The sequence below is a fragment of the Mus pahari genome, unplaced genomic scaffold (assembly GCF_900095145.1).
Source record: "Mus pahari unplaced genomic scaffold, PAHARI_EIJ_v1.1 scaffold_12276_1, whole genome shotgun sequence".
NCBI classification, from domain to species: Eukaryota; Metazoa; Chordata; class Mammalia; order Rodentia; family Muridae; genus Mus; species Mus pahari.
The window spans coordinates 1-12641 of NW_018391898.1; the positions used below are offsets into that span (position 1 = coordinate 1).

At 37.9% G+C, this 12641-nt stretch overlaps 1 protein-coding gene across 1 annotated transcript in view; it reads right to left on the reverse strand.

Annotated features, from left to right (window-relative positions):
• Positions 1-5114: 5114 nt before the first annotated feature.
• Positions 5115-12641, reverse strand: part of LOC110314736 (chitinase-like protein 3) — a 9355-nt gene continuing 1828 nt past the window's right edge. Inside the window, exons 2-6 of the mRNA XM_021188971.1 lie at positions 7718-7841; positions 7312-7497; positions 6402-6521; positions 6178-6319; positions 5115-5414 (exon numbers count right to left, since the gene is read on the reverse strand). Of these exons, the coding sequence (XP_021044630.1) occupies positions 5383-5414; positions 6178-6319; positions 6402-6521; positions 7312-7497; positions 7718-7841 (604 nt within the window). The 3' untranslated portion in view covers positions 5115-5382. The remainder of the gene's footprint in view (positions 5415-6177; positions 6320-6401; positions 6522-7311; positions 7498-7717; positions 7842-12641) is intronic.

Below are 12641 nucleotides of genomic sequence, written 5' to 3' on the forward strand. Positions count from 1 at the left end.
GAAGTGGATGCTCACAGCCAGCTATTGGATGGAACACAGGGTCCCCAATGGAGGAGCTAGAGAAAGTACCCAAGGAACTGAAGGGGGCTGCTAACCTGTAGGTGGAACAACAATATGAACTAACCAGTACCCCCTGAGCTTGTGTCTCTAGCTGCATATGTAGTAGAAGATGGCCTAATCGGCCAGCACTGGGAAGAGAGGCCCCTTGGTCTTGCAAACTTTATATGACCTAGCACAAGGGAAGGCCTGGGCCAAGTAGTGGGAGTGGGTGTGTAGGGGAGCAGGGGCGGGGGGGGGGTATAGGGAACTTTCGGGATAGCATTTGAAATGTAAATAAAGAAAATAAAGTAAGAAAAAAAAAAGCAAAATGTCACATAGTCTCAATCACTGAAGGCTCCTAGATCCAAATATTCGGGTGGGAGTAAATATCCTGGAGTAACTGGAGAAGTGAGTCAAGTATAAAGGGACCATTTCTACAGTATGCAAATGGGATGATAATAGACTTCAAAATAGCTAGACCACAGTACTCTGGGAAATGGGAAAAGAAATTGCTCTAATTAAAAGGTAGTTAAATATAGAAGAGAGGAATATAAGGATGTCTCAAAATCTCATAAGAAATCAAACTACTAACTTTCTGTGTGAAGATAATATATAAATGTATATTATATGTAATATGTACATGAATATGTGCATATATATTACTTATCCACTTTATATCTGGCTCATTGCCTCCTCCTTCTCCTGTCACCTCCTCCCACAATCCTTTACTCATCACCCTTCCCTACACCTCTGAGTAGGTATCCTACCCACCCCATCCCATCTGTTTTCCCCACACCCTGAAATCTCAAGTCTCTTCAAGGCTACATGTTTACTCTCCCATTTATGCCAGACAATCTAGCTCAGTTAGAAGAGTATATCACATGTACAGGCAACAGCTTTTGGGAATTTCCATTTGTTACAGCTCCCTTCCATTTTTCAGAATGCACATGAAGACTAAATTGTACATCTGACACATATGTGTGGAGAGGCCTAAGTTCAGCTCATGGATGTTCTTTGGTTGGGGGATCAGAATCTGAGAGCCCCAAAAGCCCAGTTTAGTTGACACTGTTGGCCATATTATGCAGATCCTATTTCCTTCTTGGTCTCAATCCTTACTCCTATTATTCCATAAGAGTCCCCAAACTCTATCCACTGTGTGGCTTTGGGTGTCTGCATTTGTCTGCATCAGCTGCTAGGTGGAGTCTCTCAGTGGAAAACTTGCTCCTGTCTGCAAGCATAATATAGTATCATAGATAGTGCTAGGGATTGATGCTTGCCTGTGGGATGAATCTCAAGTTGAGCTTATTCTGGGTTGACCATTCCCTCAGTATCTGTTCCATCCCCTCGGCCTGCATTTCTTTAAACAGGATAAAATTTGAGGTGAAAGTTTTGTGATGGGTTGATGTTGCTATTGCTCCACTGGGGTTTCTGAATGGGATAGAAAACCAACAGAAATATCAACAGACTAAACTAACCTGAATCCCTGGGATCTCTCTGAGACTGAGAAACCAACCAAAGAGCACCCAAGTACTGGGCCAAGGCCTCTGGAACATATTTAGCACACATGCAGCTCACTCTCCATGTTGTTCCCCCAAAATGTAGCAGAGACTCTCCCTTAAACTTGTAGCCTGACTCTGGTATCTGTTACCCAGTATTAATCTCTTGTCTGGCCTCAATGTGTCAGCATGAGCCTAATCCTGCAGATCATGATGCACCATGGTCAGGGGATACTCAGGTTGTTCCCAACATCTCAGGCAAGAAAAGGGAAGGGACTCTGTAAGGGGAGGCTGAAAGGGGATGATAAGATGGGAAATAAATAAATAAATAAATAAATAAATAAATAAATAAGATCTCGATTCTTACTGGCATAGTATTACACATGTTCCAGTCTCTGTTCTATTATTATGATTTTATTGCTTGTAAGATGCACCAAATGATACTTAGTTTATCTAGATCTCAAATCAAAATCACTTTAGATATCCTGATATTAAAAAGTAAAAAATTCTGGGAATGTACCTTACCTGTTATGCAACCTCAGGGGGAGAGGATTAAGGGTACCCCCTACAATGTACCAGAAACCAGGAAGGCAAGAGACTCTTAGGTCTCAAAGAGAATGAGTGAACTTTAGAGGAAATGCCTAACAGTGGGGAGAGAAAACTTGTAGAGTCCATCTCCAGTAGAAAGACAAGGCATTAAATACAGGGGTGGAGCTGCCTTCCCACAGTCAAAAACACTGACCCAGAATTGTTCCTGTATAAAGAACTGCAGGGACAAAAATGGAGAAGAGACTGAGGCAAAGGCATTCCAGTGACTAACCCAACTTGGGATCCATCTCCAGGGGAGACTCCAAGGACTCATACTATTACACCTAACCCTCAAGAGACCTGAGGCCCCAGGGAATGGGGAGTTCTGGTAGAGTGGAAGTAGTAGGTGCAGATATCATATTGGACATGGGGCTGGGGAGGAGAATGTATGGTATGGGGAATGGTCAGAGGGCAATCCAGGAGAGGGATGAAGACTGGAATTGTAATCTAGAATTAAAGAATAAAATAATAAAAAAATAAACCAAATACTAGAGCATTATCATTGTCAGCAGTGGGCTTTGAAGTTAGGAACTAGGGAGATATATGACACTTACTAGGTCTATCCCTTAGTTGCTCTTTTGTAAAATGAAACCTATAATGTGAATGATTATATGTGTCAAAAGAAAATATGATAATGAATTATGTTGTTTTTCTACTTTAATGCATATATATATATATATATATATATATATATATATCCCTAATAATTTGTACATGTTTAAACTATAGAATATATAGAAAAGTAATATGTAAAATATATACAATATATATTAAAAATATGAACAGCTTTCTGACATTTATAAGTAATCTAAATATATTTACCACCTACTGCTCAGTCTAAGAAGTCTGGGAATTGCTGCTCACATGCCTACACCTGCCCAGATAGACGTTCCATCTACCTCTTACTGAGACTAATTTCATTGTGGTGGAATACAATTCAGGAATAAAATATGTAGCAATTTTTTTCTATATATACACTTTCAGAAAACTGAAAATAGACATTGAAGAGATATTTATCTATTAATGCCTAGAATAATAGTCAGATTGAGAGATAAAGAAAGAAATAATTGGTTATTCAGGGATAAAAGGATTAGAAAGGGTTAATTGCAGGCAATTTATATTAAATTGAATAAGCTAAATAATGACAAAATGACAAAGATCTTCAGAGGTATTATCTTTATGGACAAAACAAATTCTTATCTTGATTATAAATGTATGTTTCCACAAATATCAGGTTTTAAAAATAATCAAATGCAGAGAAGCAAAAAAGCATGAGCATGTCCATGAATGATATATGAAACTATGAAATTGGCTGAGTTTTAGTATGACCTTGAGTTCTGTGATAAAAAAATGCTGTGGGATTGTTTGGTTATGCTGTCTGAAAACCATTTGAATACACTTATAAACTGTCTGAGAGAAATGAGCTGCAATCAATGAAGGTAAATATGGTAAAATCTGTAACTATTTCTTAAACAAATTATGTAAAAGGACTTAATGCCATTTGTTAGTGAAGTCCAAGTAAACCAAACCAGAGTGAGGGAGCACAGGTGGCAAACACGCCAGATAATGAGGCAGTGGGTGGTTTAGGAGGACCCTGCTTCAACAGCAGTACTCAGACAGTAAGAATGAGGAATACTTAGAGATTGTCTAAAGCTGCAAACTCAAGAAGGGCTCACACAACTATGGTTCCTCAAGGCATGTTAAAAAAAAAAACTTGGAGTACATAACAGGTAATGTCAAACAATGCTATGGGTATGCTGTCATCCTTAGGCTATTGTAGCTACTCCTGGATTATGCACAAAGTACCATAAACCCATCCTCTTCGTGTTGTAACTCTCAATCTGAACCAATCATTAAACATTTCCATTTCACAGCCTCACTCATAAGAAAGCCTAAAGTTCCAGAAGATCTTCCAACTAGTAATAAGGACACATGCTCCACTATGTTCATAGCAGCTTTATTTATAATAGCCAGAAGATGGAAAGAACCCAGATGGCCCTCAACAGAGGAATGGATACAGAAAATGTGGTACAATTACACATGCAGTACTACTCAGCTATTAAAAACAATGAATGTATGAAATTCTTGGGCAAATGGATGTATCTGGAGGATATCATCCTTAGTGAGGTAACCCAATCACAAAAGAAGTCACTAGATATGCACCCACTGATAAGCGGATATTAGCCCAGAAACTAAGAAAACCCAAGATACATTTTGCAAAACACAAGAAAACCAAGAAGGATGACCGTCGTGTGGATACTTCATCCCAAACTTAGAATAAGGAACAAAATACCCATGAAAGGATATAGGTACAGAGTCAAACTTTAGAGCTAAGATGAAAGGATGGACTATCCAGAGACTACCCCATCCGGGAATCCATCCCATCATCAGGCACCAAACTCAGATACTAATGCTCATGCCAGCAAGATTCTGCTGAAGGGACCCTGATATAGCGGGCTCTTGTGAGGCTATGCCAGTGCCAGACAAACACAGAAGTGGATGCTCACAGTCAGCTATTGGATGGAAGACAGAGCCCCCAGTGGAGGAGCTAGAGAAAGTACACAAGGAGCTGAAGGGGGCTGCAAACCTGTAGGTGGAACAACAATATGAACTAGCCAGTACCCCCTGAGCTTGTGTCTCTAGCTGCATATATAGCAGAAAATGGCCTAGTCAGCCATTATTGGGAAGAGAGGCCCCTTGGTCTTGCAAACTTTATATGCCCCAGCACAGGGGAAGGCCAGGGCCAAGTAGTGGGAGTGGGTGGGTAGGGGAGCAGGGGCGGGGATGGGGTATAGGGAACTTTCGGAATAGCATTTGAAATGTAAATAAAGAAAATAATAATAAATAAATAAATAAAAAGAAAGCCTAAAGTCAAATAGAAAATCCAAAGGCACTGGGTTTAATCACTACTTCCCACAGCCATTTTACTACTGTAACCCATGGGCAGAAATGATTTTGTCAAAATTTCACATGAAGCACTGGAGATGTTGATGCTTTCAACATGGAATTTATTATTAAAGCAAGAAACAAGCAAGGTGGTTTTATAGGAAGCAAAAGATGTTCAGAGCTTAGCCAAAACTGACAGATAAAGACTATTTTTTGTTTGTTCCCAGCTGGTACAGCAGACAAGACACCCATCGTAGTACCACTCTGGGATTCAATTCAGGAAAGACCATAACTTAGTTCTATTATTCTCCATGGAAGTGTGATGCAGAATCCACCGTGGGAAAACCTTGAACTTCCAAGGACAAATCATTGTCTAAAGCTCGCCTCGATAAGAGGCCTTGCAACCTGAAACAAACAAAACAAGACACAACAATGACCCTGGAGGCAAATGGGGAAGAAACGTACTATCTAGGTGACATGGACTAGAGAAGCACTTGATTTCAGGGTCTTTCAGTTTTTATCAGACGATAAATCCAGATTTAGTATTTTGGGAATTTGCAGCATCATCCCAGTGGTTAACCTATTTTTCCAAGTCTCAAAACCCTACCTCAGAGGTTAATAATTAAAGATATTTAAAAGGTTAATAATTAAATAAAAAGCTTAATAATTAAAAGAGGTTAATAATTAAAAATATTGCTTTTACCACACATGTCATAAGCAATACTTCCTTGATACCCATTGGGTAAATAGTTTGTTAAAATTTTCAGAATAAACTATAAAATATAATCAAGAGGGACAGATACATTAATGTCAGTATTTTCAAAGTATTTCTGATAAAAGTCCCCAAAAGGACAGATTTGCACTGTAATGACATGGATAATAGAGGAGAAACATCTGATAGTAAGGGTGGGTATAGTTTCTGCAGATTCATACCCTGAATAGTTAATAGACTGGGAACAGCCTGCCTCTCCCTCAAGGTATCCCTGGTTCCTAATAAGTGTGTAACATGAGTTAATAGAATTGAAGAGAGGGGGAAGTGTCTATCACTTTTAAAGGAGCACATGAATGAATGGAAAAAGATGACTCAGGAGTTAAAATGGGGTTGTTGAGGCAGGCTTTGAGGGAATGAAGGGCATTGTACACTGAGTATAACTCTAGTATGTCATACTTGCACTGTGTACATTCAGATCTCTCTTTAAAGTAGATGTCAGAGGGAAACGTCCCTGGTGACAAAAAGAACCAATGAAGTCATCCATGTCCAGGGGCCAGACCACAGCACCTCCTAAATTGTTNTCCTTGAGCCACTGAGCCTGTTGAAACAGAGGGCACTTAGTCACTTGATTTCCTGGGAATCGGGATGCAATCTCAGCACATTCAATGTTCTAAACTTACCTTTAATGTGAAGCTCCTGATATTGTCATAACCAACCCATTCATTACCCTGATAGGCATAGGGTACTTCCTGGGGGGCATCCCAGACCTCAGTGGCTCCTTCATTCAAAAATGTACAAATCTTTAAATAAACAGATTCAGATCTTTTAAATATTAATTCCAAGAAGGGAAAAAAATTCAATTTATTTATAATTACTCCATTCTCTTGTGGACTTTTCTCCATTTTCTAAAGAGCCTTTAATTGCCTTATAGTAAACAGACATTTACCGAATTTCCTGATTCTACAGGGCACATCTAGACATTTCCACAGACTACAGAAGTGACATAATCTGAGGTGCATCACTAGTCCTCATTACTACATTTTTCCTTTCTGAAATTTTGTCCTGATTAGTAGCTAAGATAGTAGTATTCAAACTGACAATTTTTATATCGAGCCTCCTAAAAATTGATACTGTAAGTATTAATCATGAGAGTTTCCAGTAATCTTCTTAGCTTATACTGCCACACTGGGATTCCATCTATCTGTACACACTTCTGTACATTGAACATGAGGTCAAGCATATCAAACTAGGCAAGGACACAACAGAATACTATTGCTTGAATTATTTTTAAAATGATCACATGTTGTCCTCATACTTGTTTTTTTTTAGACTAAGAGTAAATAGATATCCTATAGTCATATTTATGAATATTATTGTTTAGAAGGTAGTATCAACTTGTATATTCTAAAGTACCTCTCATTATTAATTACGTGAATGTATACTATAAAAATATGGAAGCACTTGTCATATTGAATCTGCTTAGAGAGAGTACATACTGGATACAACAAACATACACATCAGCTGATTCCAGTTCTTAAACATAGAAATGGGTCTTTAAATCACTGNGCACACTAAAACCAATATACTGACCTCATAGTAAGCCAGGAGTCCTGGTTCATCTGTGTACTTCCCTGGTGGGCCAGTACTAACAGTATGGGCACCAATTCCAGTCTTAGAAGGGTCACTCAGGATAAAGGTGTGCCCATATGCTGGAAATCCCACAATAAGCTTCTCAGGTGCTGCTCCATGGTCCTTCCAGTAGGTAATGATTGAATCCTGTAGTGGCAGAAAGTAAATTTTTCGCTAGAACATCTGGTAACCTGTCTTTGTTTAGGTTAGTTCTCTCCTCTTGTATCTCAAATTGTGAGAATTAATAGCTAAGGAATAAAATCTGTTTTCCAAAATGGATTACTTACTTACAGTGTTTCAGATACAATAAATGGCATAGACTCATGCATTAATTTCTCAATTCCACCTGAATATGTTAATGTCTTACCACATTGAGATCAGCACTCTTTCCAATGTCATATGGAGATCTATAAAGGGGACTATTTTCTCCAGTGTAGTCATCCTTGGAATCATGGAGATCATATGTCATGACCTGAATATAGTCAAGATACCTGGAGTAAAGGAAAGTTCTTAGAATCAATGTTTCCATTCAGTTTCTTCAAGTTCATTCTTTTAGTCTTTCCTAATATATAATGCTAATATATGCATCATTGTTCTCCCCATGGACTCTTGTCTAGTTCTCTGATTTCATTTTGTCTTCTGCTATGAGTGCTAAAAAGACATATTTGGAAAGATATCATCTGCCACTCCAAAGAACAAAAATAAAGCAAAGGTATAATAGAACATCAGTGAAATAAAACAGCTAGAAGTTAGATTGTTAATATACTTAAGGAAGCATATGGCTTTGGGGAAAATAGGCGAAAGATCATGACTTTAGAAAGAAATAAAGGATATAGAAAAGAAAATTAAGTTAGTATACTTGATCATAACTTAAATAAAATATAATACTCATAATATATTTGAATACAAGTAATAGGAATCAGTAATACTCCTGCTGCAAAAAGACATGAGCTATTAAATGAAAATATCAGTGTCAGGCATATTACACCTCTAATACATTATTTTTGTACAGTCACCAAAGACACCGAAAACAATCCAGCACATTGCAGATGCTCTAGGATGTTCAGCATAACTTGATGATAAAACCATACTGATGAACAATGCACATTAACTCTAGACATACAGAAATCAACCTGAAATTTATGATGCAATCTGTCTTCGTACAGGAAGCCTACACAATGACCAATATATAAGGTAGGCTTCTGATGTAAAAAGACACCAACAGTCTTACCCAAAACATACAAGTTATATACTAAAGGCATAATCATTATGGAGTTAATAACCTGCTTTCTGAATGTGTATGAGGCTGAACTTTGGGTTTATGTTATACCTGTCATGGTAAATCTGCCTAAACATTTATGCTTTAAAAACTCACAGGTCCAACATGGAACCAAAAAATTGTTGCTTTCCTAGATTGACATAGTATTAAACTATCATTCAAATATGCTAATGTTTCCATAGATATATGATGCTTTACAATTTTTTTCCAGAATATTGGCTCTTTTTGAATAAAAGTTCTTAAGTCATACACTCATTATTGGTTTAAAGTAAAGAATCTTTTTTTTTTTTTTTTTTTTTTTTTTTTTTTTTTTTTTTTTTTTTTTATTATTATTATTTTCTTTATTTACATTTCAGTAAGTCTGGTTTCTCAGCTATAGACATGACATTTCTACTAACATCCCTCATAGTCAAAGTTCAAAGCATATGGTACAAGAGGGTTTAGGAAGAATTTACTGCTGCTAAAGTAAGAAAGGAAGATGGCGAAATACTGATTTCTTCACCATATGTTGCTGATGGAAATATCTCCCTGATGACTAACGATGTTGAACATTTCATTAGGTCCTTCTTAGCCATTTGATATTACTCAATTGAAAACTCAATGTTTAGATTTATAATCTAATTTTAAAGGGGTTATTTGGTTCTCTGGATTCTAATTTCCTGAATTCTTTGTATGTATTGGATATGTTAGCTTTCTATCAGATGTAGGATTGGTAAAATTCTTTTCCCAACCTTTTGGTTGCCATTTTGTCCTATTGACAGCTTTCTTTGCCTTACAGAAGCTTTACAACTTTATGAGGTCCTATTTCTCAACTGTTGATCTTAGAGCATAAGCCATCAGTGTTGTTTTCAGGAAATCTCCCCCTGTGCCCATGTGTCGAAGGCCCTTTCACCACATTCTCTTCTATTAGTTTCAGTGTACCTGGTTTTATTTGGAGATCCTTGATACACTTGTACTTGATCTTTGGACAAAGATATAATAATGAATTGATTTGCTTACTTCTATATGCACACCACCAGTTGAACCAGCACCACTAGTTGGAAATGGTGTCTTTTTTCCACTGAATGGTTTTAGATCCTTTGTAAAAGATCAAGTGACAATATGTGTGGGGTTTTGTTTCTGGATCTTCAATACTTATTTATTACTTACAATAATATTTATTTACTTGCCTGTCTCTGTACCAATACCATGCAGTTTTTAATCACTATTGAGCTTGAGGTCAGGGATAGTGATTTCCCCAGAAGTTCTTTTATTGATGAGAATAGTTTTAACTATCCAGGGTTTTGGGTTATTCCAAATGAATTTGCAATTTACTCTTTCGAACTCTATGAAAAATTGATTGGGAATTTTGATAGGGATCACATTGAATCTGTTCATTGCTTTTGGCAAGATGGCCATTTTTACTATATTAATCCTCCCAATCTGTGAGGTTGGGAGTTTTTTCCATCTTCTGAGATCTTCTTGAATTCTTTCTTCAGGTACTTGATATTCTTGTCATACAGAACTTTCGTTTGTTCAGTTACAGTCACACCAAGATATTTTATATTATTTGTGACTATTCTGAACTGGTGTTGTTTCTCTAATTGCTTTATCAGATTGTTTATCTTATGAGTAGATAAAGGCTACTGATTTGTTTGAATTAGTCTATCCAGCCACATTACTAAACTTGTTTACCCATTGTAGCAGTTCTGTGGTGGAATTTTTGGGGCCACTTAATTATACTACTGTATCATCTGCACATAGTGATATTTTGATTTCTTACTTTCCACTTTGTATCCATTTTACCTCCATTTGTTGTCTAATTGCTCTAGCTAGGACTTTGAGTACTATATTGAATAGGTAGGTAGAGAGTGGGCAGCCTTGTCTAGTCCCTGATTTTAGTGGGATTGCTTCAAGGTTAGCTCAATTTAGTGTGATGTTGGCTACTGGATTGCTGTATATTGCATTTACTATGTTTAGGTATGGGACTTGAATTTCTGATCTTTCCAAGACTTTTTATCACGAAGGGCTGGTAGATTTTGTCAAATGCTATCTCAGCATCTAATGAGATGACCTTGTGTTGTTGTGTTGTTGTTGTTGTTGTTGTTGTTGTTGTTTTTCTGAGTTCATTTATATAGTGGATTACAATGATGGATTTCCGTATATTGAAGCATTCCTATCTCTCCAGGCTAATAGTATACCACAAACAAGTCTAAATGGTTAAGGTCAAAAACTCAGGTGACAGCAGATACTGGTGAAGATGTGGAGAAAGAAGAACACTCCTCCATTACAAGCTGGTACAACAACTCTAGAAATCATTCTGGTGGTTCCTCAGAATATTGGACATATTATTACTTAAGAACCCAGCTATGCCACTCCTGGGCATACACCCAAAAGATGCTCTAACATTAAAAAGGACACATTCTACATTATGTTCATAGTAGCCTTATTTATAATAACAAGAAGCTGGGAAGGACCCAGATGTCCTTCCACAGAGAATGAATCCAGAAAATGCCAGACATTTACACAATGGTGTACTACTCAACCACTAAAAACAGTGACTTCATGAAATTCTTAGGCAAATAGATGGAACTAGAAAATATCATCCTGAGTGAAGTAGCACAATCACAAAAGAACACACATGGTATGTAGTCACTAATAACTGGATATTAGCCCCAAAGCTTGGAATACCCAAGACCCCATTTCCAGACTATGTGAAGCTCAAGAAGAAAGAAGACCAAAGTATGGATGCTTCAGTCCTTCTTAGAAAGAAAAACAAAATACAAATGGGAGGTAGATTGGGGGAAGTATTTGGAAAGCAGAGAGGAGAGGGAGGGGTAAAAGTTGAGCAGGATCAGTATGAGAGGAGATAAGGATAATATATACAGGTTCAGGAATTTTAAAAGATATATGTAGTAGGAGGATATGGGGAATTGGGGAAGCAACCAGCAAGCCCCAGATTCCAATGAATCAAGAGACTTCCATGATTCAACATGGATGAGATGAGCTGAAATGCCCCCAAAAGCAGAGGAAGAACCCATAGAGACCATACCAAAAAAGTTAGGTATGTCCCTCTGTTAGAGGATGGGGCCACTAACTTACTCCACATTTTCAACCCAGAATGGCTCTTGTCTAAAGGAAATTTGGCAACACATTTGGACCAGAAACTGAAGGAAAGACCATACCCTACCTGGGTATCACCCATACACAGACACAAAAGCAGACACTACTGCAGATGCCAAGAAGTGCTTGCTGACAGGAACCTCTTGAGAGGCTCTGCCAGAACCTGGCAAACACAGAGGCAGATGCTCACAGCCAAGCATTGGACTGAGCATAGGGACCCCAAAGGAGGAGCTAGAAAAAGGACTGAAGCAGCTGAGGTGATTTGCAACCCCATAGAAAGAAGAAAAGTATCAACCAACCAGAACCCGTGAGTTCCCAGGGACTAAACCACCAAGCAAACAATACACATAGAGAGACCTTTGGCTCCAGCCCCATATGTAGCACAGGATAGCATTGTCTGGCATCAAAAGGAGTAGAGGTCCTTAGACCTATGAAGGCATAATTCCCCAGTATAGGTGCATGCCAGGGCAATGAGGAGGTTATAGGTTGGTTTGAGGGGAAGCACGCTCATAGAAACAGGTGGCAAGAGGATTAATGGGGGGTTCTGGAGGGAAAACTGGGAAAGGAGATAACATATGAAATGCAAATTCATATAATAAAACAAGAAAACATTATCTCATAGCAGCTTGTGTTTTATGCACAATACCTGCAGGATATCAAGTCTCGCAAAATTAGAGAATTTTGGGCAGGAGTTCTAGACCCAAGCACAACATATTATAAAGAAGGTAATAGTTAATGTCTGCAAAATGAATCAGTTTCAACCTCTCTTAAGAATGTAGCCATTCAGCTATCATGTAGAAGAATGGGAATCGATCCATTCGTATCTCCTTGTACAAAGCTCAAGTCTAAGGGGATCAAAGACCTCCACAAAAAACCAGAGACACTGAAATTGATAGAGGAGAAAGTGGGG